Source organism: Cavia porcellus, unplaced genomic scaffold (assembly GCF_034190915.1).
Source record: "Cavia porcellus strain 051 isolate PalLab524CR breed Dunkin Hartley unplaced genomic scaffold, mCavPor4.1 scaffold_22, whole genome shotgun sequence".
In the NCBI taxonomy this organism is placed as follows: domain Eukaryota; kingdom Metazoa; phylum Chordata; class Mammalia; order Rodentia; family Caviidae; genus Cavia; species Cavia porcellus.
In genome coordinates this window covers 49,106,345-49,131,599 of record NW_026947505.1, presented here as the reverse complement: position 1 = coordinate 49,131,599, position 25,255 = coordinate 49,106,345, and the positions used below count along the sequence as shown (strand labels likewise).

Sequence of the window (25,255 nt, the reverse complement as noted above, 5' to 3'; positions counted from 1 at the left end):
CATTACTAACACTGCAAATTACATTAAGTGAACGTATAGAGTAGTATCTACTTTATGACTACTAAGAACATCTTTATGTCATGTTTATGTTTTTGGTAGTCTACCTGCTTAACTGAGCATGATCCTTGCTGAAAGGTGGTTCCATTTGAAGATCTAATTCAGCTTTGCATTGGGAATACAATGTTCTAAATACTTCAATCAACACATCTTCCAGAATTACAGGTCCTAAAATTAATACACAAAGTAAAGACAGTACATAGAATAGATAAATCATTATTATTTAAAAATTATTCCAAATAAAGGGTGTTTTAAAATAAGCATTTAAAAATAACTTTCAGAAGCTAAATTAAACTTCACATTTTAGGAAACACTTAAATAGTTGAAAAATGTCCATTTAAACTATAGATTGACACAACAGAAGTAATAAAATTAGGGAAATTGATTTGATCAGTTTATTGCTGTTACCTTGTACCAGTTATTTACTTCTTTGAGATTTGGTTTTCTTATCCAGAATGAGAATATGTTTATATGATAATTTAAAAGATAAAGAAAAATTTTTATAAAGATAGCATGCATAGTCCTAGAATTTAATGGTTATTAAATGCTATTGGTACTGTATTATTAGTATGCACAATTTAATTCTAAAATTGCATAAGGCTAAATTTTATTTGCTATAACAGAGTCCAATTTCTTTTTAAAGAATTCCTTGGCTTTACTATCATACAACCTGTCAAAGCTATCAATATAACTTGATATTATTATATTTTAAATATTTTATAGTTTCATTTTTAAGGTTTGAATTTTAGAAATCTGCTAAAATATCAACATATAACTTGAAAAAATTACATATTATATTTTCATTGTATTGTTAATATTTGCTTTCTTTTTAATTTCTGTCTTATATTGTATTTAGATTTCCAGGAGATCTAAAATATAATACACGATAAGAAAAGAGAGGGCCAGGGCTAGGGATTTAGCTCAGCGGCATAAGTGCCTGTCTTGCAAGCAGGCAGTCGTGAGTTCGATACCCGGTATTGATAAAAAGGAAAAAGACAAAAAGAAAAAAAAAAAAAAAAGAAAAGAGAGGGCCAGGAATTTAGCTCAGTGGCATAAGCCTTGCAAGCATGCAGTCATGAGTTCAACCCTGGTACCAAAAAAAAAGAAAGAAAAGAGAAACACAGAATAAAAGGAGTTATGGGGAAGAGGAGAAATATTACCCAAATATTTATGCTCAAGTCCTTAAATTCTGTGACCTCTTAACTTATAACAGATCATGTATTTCAGTATCAGTAATTGAATTTGATGAGGAACTTGGCTATTTTTAAAATGATATGTGCTACATATATAGTACATATAAGGCATGAGAACATACAAGCTGTACCTTCTTAGCTTTGTAAACTTTAGGTAAGAAATTGTTGAGGGCCTATATCTAAAAGCCATTCCAAAATACAGCAATTTTTCTAGTTTCTTAATCTTATTTTTATCACAAAACAATATGAAACCACTGCATGTGATTTTATTCTTTGGGATAATGGTATATATTACCTAGCTCAGGTTTGTCCAGCAAACTGATTAAAATACGAAAAGGTTTTAGATCCTGCATTAGAGTGCTCTCTTCTCCAAATCCATTCACTTGTAAGATTCCCACCATTGCCTTTAAAAAAGAAACACATACTAGTTATTTTGTAAATAGATTGAAATATTTATTTCACAAGAAAACATGCTTTTAAATATAACCCTATGTAATGCAGATTTACATCCCCCATCACTTTTCTGCAGCCTTCTTCCTCTAAAGAAGAAAATGTTATTTATCTGTCTGGAGAGAAGAAAATGTGCTTACATTTTTCCTAGGGAAAAAGTAGAGGAGTCAAAAAAATTTTTTTTTTTTTTTTTTTTTTAAATTTTTTTTTGTCTTTTTCCTTTTTATTGGTACCAGGGATTGAACCCACGACTGCCTGCTTGCAAGGCAGGCGCTTATGCCACTGAGCTAAATCCCTAGCCCCAAAAAAATTTTTTAAAGTATATTCATAAGTACTGTCTGCTCTCAAGATGAAAATATTTCTGTTTAAGATTATGAACCCCAAATCATGTAACTTCATCAAGGTAATATCTACAATTATGCAACTCAGTATGTAACTCCATGCATTTAAAAATTCATGGTTTGGATACATCTTGAAAAAATAAGGGAAATTAAAATAATATGAAATATATATATATATGGATCATGTTAACATTTCCATTACAATGACAGTTTTACCACATTTAGATTTCTGCTACAGTCCCAAATTCCCCTGTGGCTTCACAGGAAATAATTTAGAACACACTCTACTTTTGGCAAAGCTCCAATGTTGATAGGGCACATAGGTAAGAAGCTGAACTGTGTTTTAATAAAGTAGGAAAAACAACAAAGTAAAGAAATAGCTCTGGCCTTACAAAGGAGTCCAGCTCTTATCATTTTATTTTAGCCATTTGCTGGTTACTGTTCCTCTTAGAAAGTGTTTAAGTCTTGTCTCCATCCCTTCAACTATGAATTCAATTAAGGCAGGCCTCAGTGTTATATTTAGTAATAAGCGGTCAGTAAGTAAGCAAAAAATAATGAAAGCACTCATTACCTGTACTAAGAGCTCTTTTGAAAAGGTAGTAAAATAGTAAGTTGCATGTTCTTCAGGATTACTGTGTCTTGTGCTTCTGGGTCCTACGATAGTACCGTTGTTATCAAAACCTCCACGAAAATAAATTGCAAATAAGTTAAATCCTCAAAACTGTTGTTCACTAAATACCGGAACAGCAAATATCTCAAAAACAGCACTAAACACTTACCAATTAGTAGCCCATTCAATGTTAGCAAGAGAGATCATTAAGGATAGTTTAATAAACGGAAACCAATTCAATACATAAGTATCACAGTATTCTTCCAGAATTATCCAGAATTATCCCATCTCACCACAGTAAAATAACTGAAGACTCAACTTATCCACATGATACTGAGTCCTCTGCCTCTAGGAAGTAAGGATTTGGGAGGATGGGCCAGATGTTTTACTGCTTCAGTGGAGGTCTGGGACCATGTCAGAACTAGTGACACTTACTAGTTCTAATTCCTTTAGTGACTTGAAAGTTTTTGGAAATTTTGTCATTTTAATTATTAACTTACTCCTCATTATTTAAAACTTCATAGTGTAACAACCTCAATTTATAAGAGGTAAAAAAATTTCATCATGTGACTATATGTATTCAAAAAACCTGTTCAGCTAAAAAGATTTTTGAATTTCTTCCTTAAGCGTGTATTTCATTGTCCATTTACACAAAGCTTTGCTTTTTTTATGGAGAACATATAAAAGATTTATGTAAGATAAATCTTCCTGCTTTTTTCCTTAATTATGATTATGTATGTGAAACACCTACCAAGAAGCCATGCATATAATCTTCGGTTCAGGGACATATCTCTCCTTAGTACTACATGAAGGGCTGCTGACAATATTCTGATCATGTCTGGTCGAGTGGCCTGAAAAGATTAGGAATGTGACTGAACCTTATCACACAGAAAAGTACAACATTGTTTTTCCTCTTTTATAATATATAAAAAAGTGATTTTCAATCTCAAAAGTATAAATATTCGACGTTCAAGTCAGCTTTCCATGAAATAAGCAAAAAAAATCCCTATCTACATTGTGATAGCAACCTTACTTTTCTAAATAAAATGAAAACTATTAAATTACAGATACAACCAATACTCTATACGTTTATTACATTCAAGACATGTACAAAGATAAAACAGAAACCCAGGATGACCACAATCTTTAATCTTAGGTAATCTAAAAATTTCATGTAATAATGGAAAGAAGAGTATTAGAACTGGGTACACTAATCAGAGAGAAGAGTACAGTATTAGGATTAAAAGAGTATTAGAGTTAGGTATTTACTTATTCACTATATTGTTTTTATAAAAAATTACAGAGCATAAAGTTTTAGACAATCTTGGCAGGTAAGAACACAGACAAAGTAACAAAGTACTAATGGAAGAATAAGCCAAAAAAAAGGTGCAGAAGCATCAATCTAGGGATCTTACAACTTAAGTTCTTATTAATTTAAGACTATTAATTCTTCATATCCTGATGAGGAATTCAAGAGAGGAACTACTAGTACTAAATGTTGGAAAACAAAGTTCAAAAGCAGGAGTCAAAAACATTTGATAAACAGCCAGATAATACATGTTTTGGGATTTTGGATTATATACATTTCTTTGGTATATTTTTGTTTTCTCTTTCAAGCTTTAAAAAAAAGATATTTTTTTCCGGTTAATTATCAGTCATTAATGTTTTACCTGACTCATGTGGAATGGAAAACAGAAGAGTATGAGGTCCAGTGTACTTCTCTGCACAAGGACACTTGAGTCCTGAACTGAAGTACTTACTGCTTCTACCTGAAATAAAGAGAGCCTTTAATATCTATTGCCTATTATACTATGAAACTTTTTCTGTAAGAATGTTAACTCTTCAATTTGTCTAATGCCTCTAAGGATCAGAGTGCTAAAATGATCAAGTTTTGATGACTTTTACAGCAAGTTAGCCCCAGCATGTCTATAAAAACATCTGCATAGAAGTGTTTATAGTAGTTTCACTTATAATTGTTCCAAAGAGGATAGATATCAAATATCCATTATTAACTGATGAACAATCAAATTGTGGTACTGTCATACAACAGAATAATATGTACCAATATAAAGAAACAACCAGTGATATATACAAAAACATTGCTGAATTTCAAATATATTTGAAAAGTGAAGGATACTATTACATGCAGTGTAATTCCATTTTATATAAATTCCTAGAAAAGATTACATGCAGTATAATTCCACTTATATAAATTCCTAGAAAAGCAAAATTACATGCAATATAATTCCATTTATATAAATTCCTAGAAAAGCAAAATTAAAGAAATAGAAAATAGATCATTGTTGCAAAGGTCCAGAAGTACAAGGGAAGGGGACTTGACAACAAAGTTCACAGAGCTTCTGAAGTGATGTAATTTTTTATATCCTGATCATAGTAATAGTTCCAGAGTTGTAGCTTACCAAAATTCATGCAACTATATTTGTAAAACAGTTAATTTCAGTGAATGTGAATTACACTTTAATAAATCTAACAAAAAATCTAGATAAAAGTCATATTATATGGGGAGAAAGAATAATGAGCAAAAATGAATATAAATTAAGTATAAAATTAAGTAACATCACCTTTTCATAAAAAATTAAGGTTTTAAAATCAATAATTGATTTTTTAAAGTTACTGATTTAGTCTTTCGTTTTCCTTAATGAAAAAATTCAAGTTCCATGACAACAGGAACTTTGTTTAGTGCATGTTCCTCAATATCCTTCTGGAACAGTACCTAGCTCTAAAGAAATATTTGTGAAATAAGCAACCATATTTTTGGACTTACCATTAGCTCAATATCACTGCCAATTATATAAAGCTGATCTTCCATAGAAAGCTTCCTATTCAGATGGGCAAGAACATATGTGATCCCAGGGAGGCGAACAGCAGGACTGGTGAGAAGACTCCCCCAGAGGGCACTGTAGAATGCGGACTGGTCCACTGCAGCAGCAACCTTTTCCAACAAGGTATTTGTTCTGAGGTTAAAAAAAAAGTGCATCAGTGGAAACATTTAGTGTATTTTAAAATAAATTTACATTAGCTTCCAAATACTATAGCATTAATCCCCTCCAAAAAATGTATGAAAGCATCTGTGCCACAGTCATATCCTCTGCCTGCATATAAGTGTGGTAGTCTGGAAGAAGAATATACAGACAGAGGACTGGATTTAGGTCCTGACTCTACTATTTTCTAGCTGTATACTTTGGGGCAATCAATTCACCTTGCTACAGTTCAATCTCGCGTATAAAATGAAAAGAATGAAAAAAAAAAAAAACCACCATCACAAGACCTATTCAACCTCACTGGGTTGTTAAAACTACTCTAAGCAATAAAACTATTTTTAAATCTATTTTCAGTATGATACATTCCCAAATGCTCCTTTCTTTTTGAAACCATATGTCATATAGTTAACAATCATATTAGTGAATTAGACCTATGACAAAATGAAAGATGTATTACTGATTTATTAAGTACTACATTAAAGATTACTTTTTTACAATGCAATATATAACAGGCTATTTCACTATAGTATAATGGGAGTCAAAATAAGAGAATGAATTCTAGTTGCTATTTTATTTAATACTGTATACAATCTCTTCAAGTCTCTGTATTGCATTAAAATTTGTACATAACATATTTATGAGTGCTTTCATAGGCTGTGTGTGGAACAACCAAACTATATGATAAACCATAAGATACCATAAGATAATTATTTAATTACTGTATTAAATTTTAATCATAACTAAATTAGTAGTGATTAAGATAATCTAGCAATTTAAAACAAAACTGACTTAAAAGCTAAATGAAATAACTTTTTAATACCAAGTACCTTTATTAGAAAAGAAGAAAGTTGTGAAATGTCCTCGTATCTTTCCTTAAGAAATTAGAAATAAGACAATAACACCAAAAACAAATATATGAAAATAATAAAGATCAGAAAAAAAATCGCTTATCAAAATGCCAACATCATATTTCATAAAAATGAACATTTTGATTCTTACATGTCTCTAGAAATACAAAAGACTCAGAATAGTCTAAACAATTTTGATAAAGGAACAAAATTAGAGCTCCACCCTCCCCAATCCTATGACCTTATCATAAATTTATACCAACCATGACAAAATGGCACTGATGTCAACACAGACAAACCACCAGAGTTCCCATATAAGTTGCAAAATAGGTACCCACATAACAGAAAACTGATTTCCAGAAAAGATGTAAAAGCAATTAAGTGGCGAAAGGATTGTACTTTCAATAAATATACTGGGACAAGTGGATACCCACATGCAAAACACCCAAATCTTATAGCATATCAAAAATTTCTTATGACATCCAAAAGCCAACTCAAAGTGGCTCACAGTGGGTTAAAGTAAAGGCAGGGGTGACCCGAGTCATTGCTTTGGCTGAGGTCATTCTCTCTGGGACAAAAAGACTGGGACAAAGTGTAGAAGGGAAGGCGGAACCTACACAGGTGCTGAGTGAAGGGAGGCACTGAATTTGCTTTGGAACAGGCCATGTGGAAGACAAAGGAGGCCATTATGCTTTTTTTAAAACTATTTTTATGTTTTTAAAATGAAATGATTTTATAGTTTGAAAATGTTAAGCAAATAGTTAAATTAATAAAAGTAAATAAATGGTTAGGACAAAAATTATTTTTCAGAGTAGCCTAAGAGGGTGACCCAGTGTTTTCAGAATTAGATTACTACTGCATTATGGGAGCAGCTGAGATACAACAAAGTAGAGTAACTGGTCAATACGTTTGAATAGATTATTTAAATTTAAATAATTAAGTCTACTTATAAAATAATTTGGGATATTTCTATTTTTTTGCAATCTCAATTCCATTTTTTCTTGTAAGAATACTTAATGTCATTATGTACTGTCTGTAAAAAATTAGTAAGTTCCAAGTCAGATCTGATCATTTTCCTTCAAAAGTTAAAATGTCAAGAATACCATGATAAAAGCTAATGAAATAGCACCATATGTGGCAGTAGACTATTTTCTCACATTAGCAATTTAAAAACTGTTGGCAGATGGGCCAATTTTCCATTTGTTTCCTTAATCTAAATGTCCTGTTTTATTTTTCAAGTGACATATCTGTAAGGCACCACCGGACTAAGAGATTTCATTACTACAGCAACACAATGAAATAGGCATTATGCTTTTTGATAGATGAGGGAACTGAAGACAAATCAAAAATGTTAAAAATACAACGTCCACAGTGTCTGTACGAGAACTGATTTAAGCCCAGTGACTCTGAAGTCTATGCTTTTAACACACAGCTATATTTTCCAGTATGGTACACAATATAGATACAAATTTTATTGTATTAAAATTTTAATGTTATATTTTGATCTACAAAAATTCATTTTTGTGATATTAAAACAGATTTAAAGATGGATTACATAATTCCACCAAACACCATTTTACCTCTCATAGTATTCTGATCCTTCTTCTAAACCAGGGAGAATACCAGTTAGCAATCCTTGTAGACCAGGCTTTAGTGTTTTACCCAAAGGTAAGTAGTACGTTTCATATAAACTGAGCAGTGTTGGTTTCACAGACATGGCAGCATTTGCAAGAAGAGGAAATAATCCAGAACTATTTAAATTTTTTGTAAAAGAGAAAGGGAAAGAAAATGACAAATATTACTTTGTTTATAATTATATGTATATATAAATCTTTTATTTTAATGAAATAAGTTGTACTGACTAATACCTGTATATTGACAACTTTCATTAGATGTGATTAAAAACTAGCTAATATTTACATTTTAAAAAAATTATTAGAGTAAAAGATGCATTGTTATTAATCCCCCCTCAAAATACATTCCCTTATTTTTTAACTCACATCCCACTGTTCTTGCCACTTTGTGAAATAGTTCTGGAAGTGGATTTTGTGTCTTTAGTTGTGCTATTCTGCCTACCTCAATTTCCCAGATTAATTAAAAATGTTTAGTTATTGTTGTCATTCTAGCTTTAGGGGAAAACCAAAAGCTTGCATGGTACCAGATCCTGTGAATAAGGTGGGTAAGGACACACAGTAGTGTTTTCACAACTCTGCCCTCTGACTTGATGGCGTGCAGTAGCACCACTGGTTTCAACGCAGGCGCATGTGCCGTTGAGCTAAATCCCCAGCCCCTGGTTTCATATATATTTTGCCATATCTCATAAAGGCAGTCATACAAAAGAACGTCTAGAACTGTTTCAGAAAAATGGCAAGAATAATGAGACAAAAACTTTCCAAGAAAGGGGAACTAATCTTAAGGGGATAAATGACAATGTATCTTTTACTGAAAGAAAGCTTTTCTAATTCAAAAATTCACAATACAGTGTGATCATACTTGGTACATCTATTAAAAACAAATTCCCTCACTCGAGTTTCACACTCATAAACCCAGTAACTACCCAGTTGTTTCGTAAAGGCTTAACATTTCACAATTCTGAAGCAGAAGTCTTTCCTTCTCCTTCAAAATCCATTCTTTTTCTTGTAATTGCCATTTTAGAATATAGCATCACTATCTAGCTGGCTAGATAAAAACTGAAGAATGATTCTTAATTGCTTTTAAGAACTGTCTACCCCAACCTTCAATCAATCACCAAGTTTTCTCACCGTCACTCTTAGATATTTTTTAAGCTAATCATCTCCACTACTTATCTGTAAGAGGCCACCAATCTTGTCTTGATCATCTTAACAGGTAGTGCTTCCATACTGCCCTGAAGGATTTGTACTCACTAAAAACTCATCAATTTCCTGCAGCCAAAGCAGTTTTTTTTTTTTTTTTTTTTAAGATTTAGCTACTGAACACAACTGTACAGCCCATGTATAATTTACCATTGTATTCCTGAATCTTCTTGATTCCTTGCTGGTTCCTTTCAGAAACCTTTCATATGCTTTTCAAGACTTTTGCACAGGCTGCTCACACAGATAAAATTTACTTATATCCTCATTGTATGTCTGGGGATTAATCCTAAACTTCTGGGTCTCAGCCTATGTCATTTTTTTAGATGTTTTTCATTACACTAGAGTTAGCCCCCTCTTTATTATTGCCATAGGACTCAACATTTTCTTATTTGAACAATTATCATTTTATTTGAATTAATGTCTGTCTTCCCCAACAAACTATCAGAAATGAAGGTACCATGACTGTCTTTTTACTTCCATGTCCAATTACTCTTACTATGTCCTGCGTTTAGGAAGCACTTAATCACTGAATGAAGAATCTCTTTTGCTTTTAGGTTATACAGAAATTAGAAATCATCTTTAACTTCCCATTTTTGTATATCCAATTTTAAACAGTTTGACCTAGGGGTGTACTTTTCAGCCTTTTTGAGGTAACTTCTTTCATGAGCCCCACGGCCCATGTCCACTTTTTGCCAGAACCCATATTCATGCATTTTTCTTTTGCTTTCCAATAACTTTTTTCCTACCAGTATATATGCTATTTAACACAAATTTGTTGAAATCCTTCCCCATGATTCTAAAGATAACAAATGATAGAAACAACCAAACCTTCAAACTTTTTTAAATAGCTAGAAGCTGTCACTCTCCCTGTATGAGCTTTTAGGGCAGTGTTTAATATATGTGTTTAGGTGATAGACACATGTAAACATATATATATATATATATATATATATATATATATATATATATATATATATTTACACATGCATTACTTTTAATTTATCCTCTTCCACCTAACCTGAAAGATAAAACTCTGTTTACCAGGGGTAGCAAGAAATACAAAGACATAGATCAAAGTTCATAAAAGTAGATAAGTAGAATGAAAAAGTCTAGAGCTTTAATGTACAAGATGAGGACTATAATTAAAAAATTATATTTGTGATTTTTACCACATGAGTAGACTTTGGGCACAAAAACAGGATAACAATGTGAAATGATGTATATGTTAATTTGCTTCAGTATTGTAGTCATTTTATTATTGTTATGTGTCTTATGCTGGTAAACCTCAAGTATGTATAATAAAATTGTTTTTAACAAGATAAATCATGGACAGAGATAAAGTTGTTCAAGGAAAGGCTATGAAGTGAAAATACAAGAAGTATTAACTAAGTATGCCCTAAGAAACTGTGTAGTTTCAGGTCAGATAAATATGGAAAGGCTGATAAAGAAGACTAAGAGTAGTAACTAAACAAAAAATAAAAGAGTTTCTGTGGAAATCAAGGGGAAACACTAATTCAAGTAAATAAAGAATGGTTAACAACGTTGAAAGATACTGACAAACCAAGGTATCTTATTTTTATTAGACTAGGTTTTAAGCTTTAAAGAGCAGAATGTCCTCAATGAAAGCTTTTCATAAATGACATCTAATTTAAAAAACTTATTGTAAGGAATGCTTTAAAGTTTTGTAAATCATGTGACTCAAATATTTAAGAGTGCCATCAAAGACTTAATCGTTAAGAGATTTTTAGCACAAAAAATATAGAATAGTTTAGCAATATATTTTTATTTCTACTATATTTAAACAGACACTGAAGTTATTCTTACCTGTATAAAAAAAGATCTTTGGCAAGTCTCTTAGGTCCAATGATTTTGAAGATAATTTCATACGTTTCAAGTGCCTTCCGATGAACACCACCTGGTAATGCTGGATGCAGGCACTGAGCTAGGCGTTTGCCTATGGTCAGCTTTTTGGGTACTACCTGGTACTTCGCATTATTTTGTAAAACCTTGAAAAAATATTTTAATAAAGTTGAAAAAATATTTCCATTTTCTAGCACAGCATTGTAAAAATTATCATGTAGCTTTTTGTCAGTCACACCTATCAATATATATTTGTTTGAAGTAAAAACTGAGAAAAATAAAAATATTCACATTGTTTTAGATTTTTCAAATTTTAATTTCTGGCATAAGAGAAAATTGTGTTTGTGTGTGTGTGTGTGTGTGTACAGTAGTGGTGATGGTGAAGGTATGGGGATGAACCCATACCTAGCCCTTCTGACATTGAGACAGGGTCCAGCTAAGTTGCTGAGACTAGCGTTGAACTTGAGATCTTCCTGTGAGCCACTGGAATTATAGAAATATGTCCAGCTAACAACTATTTTCTGATTGCTATTTTGTCTGATATATGTGAAGAAAATCTGACCTTACCACTGATATTTTGTTGGAGAAGATATAACCACTGGCCTAGTATATGACATTATAAGTAATTCTAATGATTATAAGAAAATCTACATGAGACTATAATTTTTTGTTTGTCCTTATAAACTTAACTTCCCAATGAAATAAAACAAATTTTACTTTACTTATTTAAAATAACTTTTTTTTAAAAGAGATAATGGTCAGGGAAGAATTTCCATTAAGGAGATTCAAGATTATATAACAAAATCAGTATCTAAGTATATAGTCCTTGAAGTATTGACAGAAAGTAAAAAGACTCATAATGAATATGGAATGCGCTAGAACTTGGGAGGAAGGAATATATTAAAAGTCCTTTATTTTACAAAAGAAAAAACTGAGGTTGAAATATATAAAATGGCCACCAAAGGCAATACAGTGGAAGTCAGAACTACCTCTCCTAGTTCATTACATTGTATTAAACATGTATTTAGGCTATCTTCAACAATTCTTACCTTATTATGCCCAGATTTACAAAGTTTTGTCCATGACTTCTTGGGTTTCTTATTTTATGTTAACTAGATAAACTGATAAATGCCTTCATGAATATTGATCAATATATACAAACTATGTACTTAATTACATGAGTTGATTTCCATAATTTAATGAATTACCTTTAGAAAGTTTCTAGTAAGAACTCTTCAGAAAGAGAATATATGTATTTATGCAAACTTGCATTTATGGATACAGTTTCTGGTGGATGTTTTAAAGAGGTCAAAAACTTTTCAAACTTCATATGATGAATACTAGAAGCTAACATGTCAAAGTGAGGCTTGTGCATATAATTTTTTAGTGGGTGGTTTGAGACAGGCTCTCACTAGCTAGCTCAAGCTAGCCTCAAACTTGTAGCAATCATCGTGTCTCTGCCTTCCAAGTGCTGAGATTATACTTATGTACCATTGCATCTGTGTTTCCTATTTTAAGTATCTGGCACACTGAAAATGAGAGCTTTTATTTTCAAAGTATTAAAATGACTATCAGTTTCAGGTTCAAAACTAGTGTCCTTGATTTGTATTATATGATAATTTTTTAATAACTATATGCTAAGCTATTTGATTTTAACAATTACTATACGGGTTTTCCTTTCCTATCCAGTCTTTTTAATATTTAGACACATTCTTTGTCAATAACAACCTAAAAATTACCGTGTGAGGTAAGAAAACTTTAATCTAAGTTAAACAAAAACAAGATCAAAATGAAAAGCTAAGTACAAGTTGATCTGATCAGCGATGCTATTATAACAAAAAAACCAAATCTATCAGAAAGGATCATTCAAAGCCAAGTTCCATCAGTTACTATATATAGAATTGCCTTTGTAAGAAACAAAACAAACACCAAATTCACATTGCCTGAATATAAAATGTTTCACTGCTACTATATGTGTATCATTTGGAAAGGATACAACAGGGACTGCTTTCCATTGAATGTTGTATTTTGGTGCCAGAAACTTCAAAACTGTATCTGATGCTTAGTTGCAGAAACTAACTAGCTCTCAAGGTTAATATTTTTGCTTCACTGTCTTGTGTTTTTATGGGTTATTATTTTCAAGCACTGTTGTTTCTCTGAATTAAAACTTTTGAAATACTAACAATGCCTGACTACATAATCATGTAACTCGTGAAGTAAAATAGCACTACTAAAGCTTTATATTGTTAAGATTTAGAGAAATTCAATACCTACAAAAATAGATTTTTAAGTTTTATTTAATACTGGATAAGACAAACATACCTTGTTAAGTTTTCCAAGTGCTGATATCAAATCTGCCCATTCACTGGAGTACTCAAAATTCTTCAGTGCTTTATCAATTGCGGCTACATAGTTTCTATACTTGGAGTCACTCAGTAACTCCAGCTCTTCTGTGTTCATCCTCCCACAGAGTCCCACTACAGACTAGTTCCAAAGTCATGCAAAGTCATTACCTACAAAAAATTTGAAGGAGGAACAAAGGTTACAAAGTAAAGTGGTGATGGACTACTATGATCTTGCTAAAAAAAAAAAAAAAAAAGGTAATGGTGTTTTTTAAATGAGTTTTCAAATGAGAAATGGTCAGAAATGTACAGGATGATAGAAGTACTTAAATACAGTACTTAATCTGTATGCTCCTTGCTAGAGACCTGAATCACAACAGGGAGAATTTAGGGATATAAAAAGGAAATTTTCTAATATTTATTTTAATTTAGAAATCATATTATTTTTGTCACATCTGTTGGTGGAAAGTTTCTAATACATACCCCTTTACTTTGTTTTTATCCCAAAAGATAGTAAGATTGGTGGGTTTGAAAACATCTAGGCTTGGGACAAACCAATAATAAGTGGGTACTGAGTATGAATGAACATCAACTATTTGGAATTAGATTTTATTTTGAATAAAACTGAAAAAAATATGGTGGCTTAAAATGAGTCCACAAATTCTTTGATATTGCTTTCAAAAAATGAGCATAATCATTCAGCTCCTTAGGTTTTGTGACTCAAATTTAATGAAAGGAATAAGACAGAAGAAAACATAAGCAATAACCAATGGGTAGTAAAGGCATTTCACTCTATTTACTCTAGTTAGCATATGTCTTGCAGCAAGCCAACTGCTATTTTAGGAGGTTACCTTATGGGAGCTCTGTGGAGAAGTTCCAAAGGTGAGGCACTGAGGCTTTCCATCAGAGCCAGTGAGGGATCCACCTTATCTTAGAAGCAGATCTTTCACCCTTAGCCACGCTTTGATTTGACTGCAGACCCAAATGACACCTTGACTGTCACTTGCAAAAAGACCCCAAGTGAGAACTACATAGCTAAGTCTCACAAATTCATGAAGACCAGAAACTTTTGTTTTAGGCTAGTGAGTTCCTGGGTAATTTGCTGGACAGCAATAGATACTTAAAAAAATAACAAGGATTTATTGAGGCTAAACTTGAAATCTGATTGGCTTTTCCCCTACATTTTTGTATCCTGTTTGACTTCTCATTGCCTGAACTTTTCCCTAGAGCTAGGTCAAGGATCTATAGGCAGATGTAAGAATGAGCTTCTAGGAATGCCAAAACAATTCAATGGGTGTAAGAATCACCTTCTGAGTAAGCAGTTTAACATAATTGGATGATAATACAAAATATGAATTTAATTCCTTTCTGATACCTATCCAAAAACTGACAAAATGTATTACATATCTAACTGTAGCAACTAGATACCTTTACATGAAAATATAGGACAAAAGCTTCCTAACCTAAGGATAGGCACAGTCTTTAAAGAAATATAAAAAACACAATATAATACATATTATAAAAGAAAAAATGGATAAATTGTATTTCACCAAAGTTAAAACTTGTGCCAAAAAGGACCACCAAGGAAGTGAAGACAACTGATAAAATAGGAGAAACTGTATCTCCAACATACCTGATAATTGTTTGAACGAGATACATAATTTCCAAGTCAATAATAAAAGGACAATAATTTTAAAATGTACAGAGGATATGAAAGTATATTTCTACCAAAATACACATGTAATAAGTATATGAAGTAACACTCAGTGTTATTACTTATCAGAGAAATGCTCATCAAGATGAGCATTTCTTCCTACAAGACAGAGAAGCTGGGACACAAATACTTCAGGAGGGAACGGAAATTGGTGCAACTGCTTTGGAAAACAAAGCATGCCAGGTTTCAAAATGTTACACATTCAATTTCTGTAAGACTGAGCAGTTAGACTCTAAGGTATGGTACAGATCCAAGAGAAAGGTAAAATACATGTTCACTCAAAAATCTGTACAGGAGGGGCTGGGGATTTAGCTCAGCGGCATAAGCGCCTGCCTTGCAAGCAGGCAGTCTTGAGTTCGATTCCCGGTACCGATAAAAAGGAAAAAGACAAAAAAAAAAAAAAAAATCTGTACATGAATGTTCATAAAAGCATTGTTCATGACAGCCCAAAGAGACAAGTAGTCCAAGTACATATGAATGGTTAAATAAACTACAATGGAATACAACTTGAGCTATAAAAGGAATGCAATTACTAATACATGGTTTTATATATATATATATATATATATATATATGAATCTTGAAAACATGTTAAATGAAAAATTCCGTTCCAAAAGACCAAATATTTATAATTTCATTTTTATGCAAAGTCTAGAATAGACAAGTCTAAAGAGGCAAAGTAAAGGGAGGTTGTTTTGGAGGAGCGGCAAAGAAAAACATTGCGTGAAAATAAGAAGCCCTAATGAACACAGGAGTCTTTATAGGCTGATGAAAATGTACTAAGACTGATCTATACATCTCTGAATAAACTTGAAAATACTGAATATACACTTCAAATTTGTACATAATTTCAACACATAAGATATATATGTTAATATAGTTATACACACATTTATATAAAGGGCCTCACAGACTGTGATTCAAGTAAAATTATATGTAAAAATTATATACTGCACCTTATTTGAGATATCTATCTCTCTTTTTTAAATATTCTCAAATAAGATTTTGCATAATTATCCAAAATGTTAGGAACCAATATAGAATACAACTTGTGCAATATTAGTGAAATGTGTAATGTTACGGTTCCTGATTCTTTTAAGGGTAGAAATAATACATAATTTTAAAAAATAAACAATAAGAAATCACTAGTTGATAATTACATATTGTCCTCTTACAAATGGTTGTTCAAGTTACAAAAGTGAAGCATACAAAATGGACATTCAAACAGCGAGACTGCAAACAGTTCTGTTCAACAATCCAACAAAAACTTAGTAATATGGTTATTAATCCTATACACTTAAACATGCATGCAGTTATCCATACCTTCATGTATGTTAAGATTAAACAAAATAAAACAGGCTAAAGTCACTCTGTGATTTCTGATTCTTGGTCGCAACATTTTTATCTACAAAAATGAAAACAGAGAAGCCCAATTTTATAGAGCACAATCACCTTAAATGTAGTCATGTTACATATGAAATTATTTTTTAATATACTGCATATCAGCCACTGTGTTTGCTGAATAGAGACCACATCCCTGGCGAGATACATTTATTCTCAATCAGAAGTGGGAGTGGAAAATAAGTAGAGTAAGCCCAATACAGTCTACTTTGCTTTTTAAAATTATGAATATTTAAATATAAAGACTCAAAATATAAATTTTATGAGTAAACCCCTACCACATTATCAAATAATAAATATCTTCATGCTCTGAATTTTCAAGAGTACCAAGTCAAACAAAAAGCAGTATTATAAAGTACTACTCAAAGATAAATTCATTCAAAATTACTTTTGGTTTACAGAGTTGTTGAACAATTCTATTAAAGTCAGGTTCTTTGAGAGCAAAAGTTGTATCTTTCACAAGTCTGTATTCTAGACAGCAAGAAATTACAATGAGGAGGCTCAAATTAGACTCACAATAAAGTGGCTTTGGTTTGATGGTGTAGAGTGGGAAAAACACCCCAAAATTCGCCAACATCTTTCATCGTCCCTGTATAGTTGCTAATATTTTACAAACTAGATTTTTAAGTGTAACAAACAAGGCAATACATGCTTCAGGTAAAAAAAAAAAAACACTAGCATACTAAAATGACAGCTTTGATAACAAGATATTTAAAAACTAATACTGAATAACAAAGTGATGATTTCAATGAACACAAAATAAAATATTCCTAGGTTTCTGAGATTTTACCAGACAGCAAAGTGAAATTAAAATAAGGAAAACATCAACCTAATGGGATTTCTAACTGTAAATAACATAACTGAATTCCAATCAAATCTAAGAATGTACTCTATTAGTAGTATGGAATAAACCACATGCATAAGATTTACTTGACAAGAACAATTTTTTTCTTTCCTTCACAAGATTTACAAAATAAAATATACAATAAAACATCCATTATGAAAATATATGATATTTAGTGCATGCAGAGATCAATCTGAAAACCTATATAGTGGTTATTTTTTATAATGGAAATCAGATGTATTTCTAGATAACTTCAAAACAGTATTAACTCAAAAGACATTTGAAGCAAATTTCTTTGGACTTTTATGGAAAAAAGTTAAAACAAAACTTCTTAACAAGATAGGAGAATAACAATAGTTAATACTTTAAAGTAGTTTCTCAGAGTATAAGACATGGACATAAAAAAATTGTCTAATCATTGAGGGTTGGGGATTTAGCTCAGCAGCACAAACACCTTCCTGGAAAGCCCAAGGCCATGAGTTTGATCTCTGGTACCAAAAGTAAATAAGTAAATAAGCAAATAAATAAATAAATAAATACATAATACATAAATACAGAAAGCAAATTCCAAAAACAAAACAAATTCTCTAATTGATATAAGCACTTTCTTTTTCCATGAATTGAGACACTAGTAGTATAACAAACTTGCATTTTTTTCTCTTTTCCTTTTTCTTTCCCTTCACTTATCCAACTTCCTATTTAACAATTTCTTCCCAATTCACAGTATCTATTATACATTTTAGACATTACTTTTTTATGTCTCACACTATGGAATCAATAAAATGAGTCTGATTTATTTCACTAATGTGTATGGTGTTGGCTTGCATTCATTTACCTATAAAAGTCTCCAGTTTAGAGTAGTACTCCACTGTATTAAACAGATCACATTTTTTAATCCGTTCTTCAGCTGATGGGCATTTCAGTATTTCCAGAATTGAGCTAGGATAAATTTTGTTGCTATAAACATAGGTGTACATATACTGCTGTGGTATGTTGTTTTAAATTCTTCCAGCAAAATACCCATGAGCAGAATAGCTGGCTTGAGTGAAGCCCATAATCCTAGTTTTTTGAACTGATTCCCACAGTGGTCACATCCATCTACATTCCTAACCAACAGTGGAGAAGAATTCCTTTTCCCCCACAGCCCTTCCCAGACTTGTTGTTGATTGATTTCTGAATATAGCCATTCTTCTTTCTGGAGTGAGATGGAATCTGTGTTGTTTTAATTTGCATCTCTTGGATGACCAATGATGTTGAACATTTTTCATATATTTGCCATCTATATTTCTTCATCTGAGAAGTGTGTACTCATCTCAAATGCACATTTTTGGAATGAGTCTTTGAATGGGGAGGGCAGGTATGAGTTTTTTCAATTCTTTATATGCTCTAGATAGAAGTCCTTTGTCCAAAGAACCACTGGCTAAAATATTTTTCCCAGTCTGTGGATTTTCTTTTCACTCTGTCAGTTACTTCTTTTACAAAAACTTTTTAATAAGGTGCCAGTTGTTGATTCTTTGAAGTATTTCTCATACAGTACAGGTTTTGTTCATGAACTCTGCCTGAACCTATGTCTTCAAGACTTCTACTTTGTCTTCCAGACTGTGTGTTTCTGTTTTAATATTTAGATCTTTGGTGAGCCATGCAGGGCCCAAGAAAAGGAAAGTCAGATATTGCCTCTTGAGAATCAGCCATGTTGGACTAGGAGGAACAGACCAACAAGGCAACTATCCAGCCTTTCTGCTAAGCCACACAAGCCATGCAGGGCCCAGGAACAAAAAAGTCAGACAGCACCTCCTGTGAGTATATCAATGCATGGGCTGAGAATGACCAATCCCCATGTCCCACCCTTTAGGCAGCTGGTTGGTTCAGAGGACAGGATAAATTGGTAGCAATTGAGGTGTATGGGGAAGCTGAACTACTGTATTGTTTGGCTAATTTTGCACACCTGGGTAAAGTGGCCTAAGCCTCTATAAGGAAGAAAACAGTGCAGTAGAGCAATAATGTAGGATTTCTTTTTGAAATCCAATATTGTTCTGGTTTTATTCTGGCTTTTTTTTTTGGTTTGATTTTGCTGTATCTGATGGAATGGATGACTGCTGTGAAGATAACAAGATGTACTATGGTAGCCATTGCTCTTTTCCCATTGTCCTGCTTTGAAGTTCTGCACCAGTTTCACTGCTTTATTTTAACTGGATGCTCTTTGTTATGTTGGGTTTTATTATCTTTGAAATAAAATTTAAAAATTTAGCTCTTTGAGCCATTTTGATTTTAGTTCAGTGTATGGTAATACACATGGGTCTAGTTTTACTTATCAGCATATAAAGTGCCAGTTTTTTCAGTACCATTTATGAAAGTGGTTATCTTCCTTCTAGTGAATGTATTTGGCCACTTTCTCAACAATAAGGTAACTGAGTGTGTTTGGAGTTGTGTGTGCATCTACTAATCTGTACCCCTGGTGCTAAGGTCTGTTTTTGTCAATACCATGCTGATTTTATCACAGTAGTTTTGCAGTATAATTTCAAGTTAGTAACTGTGATGCTTCCTGCCTTGCCTTTGCATTCCAGGATAGTCTTTGCTATTCTAGGCCTTTTCTGGTTCCAGATGAATTTTAGGAAAAGTTTTCCCTAGTTCTGTGAGGTATGCTAATGATATTCTGATCAGGATTGCATTAAATAAATTTTGGTAGTATGGCAATTTTCACTATGGTACGTCTTCCTATCCATAAGCAAGGGACATCTTTCCATTTTCTGTTACCCTGTTTGATCTCCTTTTTCTGAGTACTGTAATTTTTAATGTATAGATTTTACGTCTTTTGCTTGATTCCTAAGTACTTCATTTTTTGGAAACAGTAATGAAGGGTGTGATTTCCCTAATTTCTCTCTCAGTGAGTTTGCTGTTTGTATACAGGAATGATACTTACTGAGTGTTCACTTTGTACCCAGTTACGCTACTGAATTTGGTTATTAAATCGAGAAGTCTTTTGGTAGAGTTTTTCGGGTCTTCTATGTAGAGTAACATGTTACCTGCAAATATGGTAACTTCTTTCTTTCCTACTCTTATTCTTTTTATTTTCCTCTCATTATTTGCTCTGCCTAATGTTTTCAGAACTGTATTGAATAGCAGTGGTGACAGTGGACAGTCTTGTCTTGTACCTGATTTTAGAGTTAAAGCTTTCAGTTTTTGTTCATTTAGAATGATGTTAGCTACTGGTTTGTCAAAGATGGCTTCTATCAGATGAAGTAGAGACCATCTAATCTGATTTCCTGTATCATTTTTATCATGAATAACTGTTGGCCTTTGTCAAAGATTCTTTTGTTTTGCATCTGTTGAGATGATCATGATTTTTCTCTTTGGCTTTGTTGATAATGGTACATTACAATTATTGATTTGCATATGTTGAACCATCCCTGCATTCTTGGGATGAATTCCACTTGGTCATCTTGATAAATTGATGCATTCTGTTTGCTAGTATCTTATTGAGAAGTTTTGCATGTTCATTAGGAAAACTAGCCTGTACTTCTTTTTGGTTGAGTCTTTCTCTGGTTTTGGCATCAATGTAATACTTGCCTCCAGGAATGAGTTAGGGAGTATTGCTTCTCTTCCCATTTCATTAAAGAATTTGAGGTGCACTAAGTTTTCTCTAAATTTCTTGTAGAATCCAGCCTGGGAATTAGGACCTGGAAATTTCTTTGTTGCTAAGTTTTTAACTACGTTTTAAATTTCATTAACTGATATTGGGTTATTCATAATTTTATATCTCCTTGATTCAGCTTTATATATATATATATATATATATATATATATATATATATATATATAAACCTGTCCGTTTCTTGTTTTCCATCCTATGAGAGTAAAGATTTTCAAAGTAGGTATTGATGATCTCTTGAATTATCAGAGGATCTATAGTGATTTCATCCTTTTCATTCCTCAACGCACAAATTGAGTTTTTTTTCTTTTTGAGAAGGTTGCTTAAGGGTTAATCAACTTTACTCTTCCAAAGAACCAACTTTTCAATTTATTAATTCTCAGTACTATTTTCTTAGTCTCAATTGTGTTAATTTCTGCTCTGATCTTTATAATTTTCTCCCTTGTATGGGCTTTGAGCTTAATTTGCTCTTCTTTTTCTTGAAGCTTGAGATACATTAGGTTGTTTAATTGTGCTTGTTTTGTTTTCCTGACATAAGAATTCACTAGTATAAGTTTTCCACTTGACTGCTTTCATTGCATCCAACAGGTTTCAGTATACTATATCTGCATTTTCATTTAATTGTAGATACTGTTTAATTTCTTCTTTAATTTCATATGTGACCTACTGGCTGTTCACGAGAGTGTTATTTAATTTCCATTTGTTATGGAGGCATTGAGGTTTACCATTAAGTACCAGTTTCACTGCATTATGGTCAGAAAATACGCATGTGATAAATTTAATTCCTTTGAATTTACTTAAGCATTTTCTGTAAGAGAGTGTATAGCCTGCTTTAGAAAACAACATGTACACCTGAGATGAGTGTGAATTCTGTTGTTGTTGGGTGGAATATTCTGTAAACATCAACTAATTTGTTCATAGGTTTAGTTCAGTTCTGAAACTTTTTTGCTTATTTTTTGCCCAGCTGATCTATTTCTTTGTGAGAATAGGATACAGTTCCCCATTCCAATTGTGTTACTGCTTATTTGATTTGCATACCATTTTATAGTCTTATATAGTTTGGTGCTCCCATATTTGGTGTATGCAAACTTAGGACTGTTATCTCTTCCTCTTGAATTTTTTCCCTAATACATATGTAGTGACCTTCTTTATCTCTTTTGATCATTTCTGGTTTCTATAAGTAGAATACCTTTCTCCTTTCTATAAGCAGAATATCTACTCTTGCTTTTTTTCTGGGTTCCTGTTGCAAGGAGTATTATTTTCCATCCTTTGACTTTCAGTCTATGAATTTCTTTTTGAGTTTTTGAGTTAACTGTGTTTCTTGCATACAGCATAGTGCTGGATTTTCTTTCTTGATTTATTTTGGCAGTCTGTTTCTTCTGATTGGTGAATTAAAGTCATTTACATTAATGGTTATAAGTGAACTGTATTGGCTTATCTTTCTCGTTATTTTCCCACTGTTATTTCCCTATTTTTTCCCTGTATTTAACTGCTTGCCCTGCTTGGCAATTTCTTTCACTTGCTGTGCTTGGAATTGTGTTCATCTTTGCCTCTGGGACACTTTTCAGTCTCCTTTATAGGGTTCATTTGGTAGTCATGAATTCCTTCAGTTATTTTTTCTCCATTAATTTAAAAAGATAGTTTTGCAGCATACATTAACTGGGTTGGAAGTTTTTTTTTTTTTTTTTTTGAGGACATGAAATACTTCAAGTTCTGCTTGATTTGAGAGTTTGTGTTGAGGTCTGCCATGATTCTGATGGGCTTCCCTTAAAGGTGATCTGTTTATTTTCTCTAACAAGTTTTAACATTCTGTTCTTGTGCAGAATTTCTGGGATCTTGATTATATGTCAGGGTGCAGATTTCTTTTGGACATGGCTATTTGAGGTTTTCTATGCCACACTTATCTGCATGTCAGATTCTAGTCTCATGTTTGGGAACTTTTCTTTTTTTTTTTTTTATGTCACTTGGGTTAAATCCTGCTTTTTCATTGAGATCAGTCAGTATTATATTTCGTTTGTATTATCTTGCAGTTGAACTGTTAGTTCTTGATCCCTTGTTATTTTTAAGAGATCTTGCCTTTCTCAATCACTAGCCATGATCCTATTCTTAGGTTCTGAAAGTCTATCTTTAGTTTCATTCAAGTGGTTTTGCAAGCTTTTGATGGAATTTTAAATTTCCTGAATACCTGTTTGAATGTTTCAAGTAATCCATCTTTCCTATAATGATCATTCATAATTTTCACCCTTTTCTTATCATCTAGTTTTTAAACTATCTCTTCTCTAGATTTGCTGCACAATTCATTTATGAATACTGATTTTTTTTACCTTAGAGATTATTTCTGATCTGATTTCCTTTATAGCCTCATGTATTTCTTTCTTTAATTTGGTTGGTATAATTTCAGAAACTGCATGTGTGTCTTCCATTTTGCTCTACCTCATCATCTAGGTGGGCTGGAAGTCTAAATTTGCATCTTGCTTCTGTATCTTGTCATTATTTCAAAAATTTAAATGTTTCCTGTGTTAATCTTTGTGAATTTTTGTAGTAAGAAGGTACACTGCTAATATCAATACTCTCTGGGAAAAAATCTGTTCCTCAGGGATGTCTTCTGAGTGTTGGAAGCTCTTGGCTTGTGTCTGTTCCAAGACCCACCATCACAGTTAATTTAGTGTAAGATGTTGCTATCTGTTTAGCTCAGTCCCCAATTCTTTGGTGCTGCCCTGTGGTGAGGTTGTTACCCCAGAGCTTCCCAGTATTGTTATAGAAGGGAAAACAACTGATATGACATCCTAGTTAAAATAGTAAAAGTAGCAGTAACAATAGCACAGTAGCAAAATTTACAATTATATAACAGAACCAATCATAAATTGGGATCTTGCATTCAAAGTGATTCCCCTTGATAGAGCAGTTTTACTCTGTGGTTGAGAAATCTGAGAAAGATATGGACAGAACAGAGATAACTGAAAAGAAAGTAGAAGGCAGTCTGGAAGATGAAGAATGATCATGCAAACTAGGAAAGTAGAGGAGAGGGCAGAAGAGAAAGAATGAAGAAGGGATTACCTATTTTGTCTCTGAGTTGGGAGCATCGGTTTAGTTTTTTGTGGGTGGAGTTCTCCCCAGCAGTTTAGAAAAGTGAAACGAAGAAAAAAGAAAAAGACAACAAAAAGTGAGAAAAAAAGACAAAAATAAAACCAGAGAAAACAGGGGCAACCCCACCTACCGGCTTCTATTCTAAGTGTCTTTGCCTCCAAGCACAATGCTGGCTCACCTAACTTACCACCTGTAGGCTCCTGCTGTTATTTTTGCTTTGGATTTTTCACACCAGGACTCCCACCTGTCTCTCCTGTGTACCTTTGTTGGGACTCTACTTGTTGCTGGCATTTTCTCTGGGCCTTCCAAAGTGGTTCAGCTCAGTCATGGCATCAGTGAGGGGAAGGGCCATTCTCTGTCTTCCAACACTCTTCACATGAGTCACGATGGAAGTGGCAGGGATGGCAATAGATGCGGCTGTTCTCTGTACCTTCCAGCATTGTTCATATAGGTCATGGTGGAGGTGGCCAGGATGGTGATGGGCGGTAGGTTGCCCTCCATCAAATTTTTTATTTAGTATAAAATGCCAACCAATAATAAACAGCTAAGTTTATATGTTTTGTAACTTGTGGAGGACTAGTGGGATGGTTCTCCCAGAATGAAGACCATTTGTCTTCATTTTAGTTAAACCTTGCCCTGATTCCATGTCTTAATATGTACAAAGCTGGCTAGGATAATATTCAACCCCCTCAATTGGCTTTAAGCAAAGCAAATGATGTGCTCCTTTTGAAGCAATCAGAGATGTCCCACAGATAGCTTCCTACTATACATGTGAACTAGGCTGAGATACAGCACTGTCGGCTGGGACTGAGCCTCGAGAAAGAGGTCTCACGGCAGAAGGGCCAAGTATCAAAGGTGAGGCAGCCCACCAAAAATGAGATACTTACTCAAGCTATGTTATGCAGATTACTCCAAATTTAGAGGCTGTCCACTAACAGAATCTGGTACTTTCCGTATTTCTCTCTCTGCATACTGTATAAGTGTTACTGTGCCTCCTGCCTAGCCCAGCTCAGAGTATTCATG

General features: G+C 32.9%; 1 protein-coding gene across 10 annotated transcripts in view; it reads right to left on the bottom strand.

Annotated features, from left to right (window-relative positions):
• The window catches only part of Dop1a (DOP1 leucine zipper like protein A), a 120,248-nt gene that overhangs the window by 57,649 nt on the left and 37,344 nt on the right, over nucleotides 1-25,255 (bottom strand). For 6 of the 10 annotated variants that reach the window (XM_063233132.1, XM_063233137.1, XM_063233140.1 and 3 more), the window contains exons 2-10: nucleotides 13,518-13,708; nucleotides 11,160-11,341; nucleotides 8,082-8,252; nucleotides 5,437-5,626; nucleotides 4,322-4,420; nucleotides 3,403-3,502; nucleotides 2,613-2,722; nucleotides 1,546-1,654; nucleotides 105-225 (exon numbers count right to left, since the gene is read on the bottom strand). In XM_063233132.1, the coding sequence (XP_063089202.1) occupies nucleotides 105-225; nucleotides 1,546-1,654; nucleotides 2,613-2,722; nucleotides 3,403-3,502; nucleotides 4,322-4,420; nucleotides 5,437-5,626; nucleotides 8,082-8,252; nucleotides 11,160-11,341; nucleotides 13,518-13,655 (1,220 nt within the window). In that variant the 5' untranslated portion in view covers nucleotides 13,656-13,708. Of the gene's footprint in view, nucleotides 1-104; nucleotides 226-1,545; nucleotides 1,655-2,612; nucleotides 2,723-3,402; nucleotides 3,503-4,321; nucleotides 4,421-5,436; nucleotides 5,627-6,480; nucleotides 6,526-8,081; nucleotides 8,253-11,159; nucleotides 11,342-13,517; nucleotides 13,709-16,574; nucleotides 16,657-25,255 lie in introns of those variants that run through there. The other 4 variants (XM_063233134.1, XM_063233138.1, XM_063233133.1 and 1 more) reach the window with 3 other exon arrangements.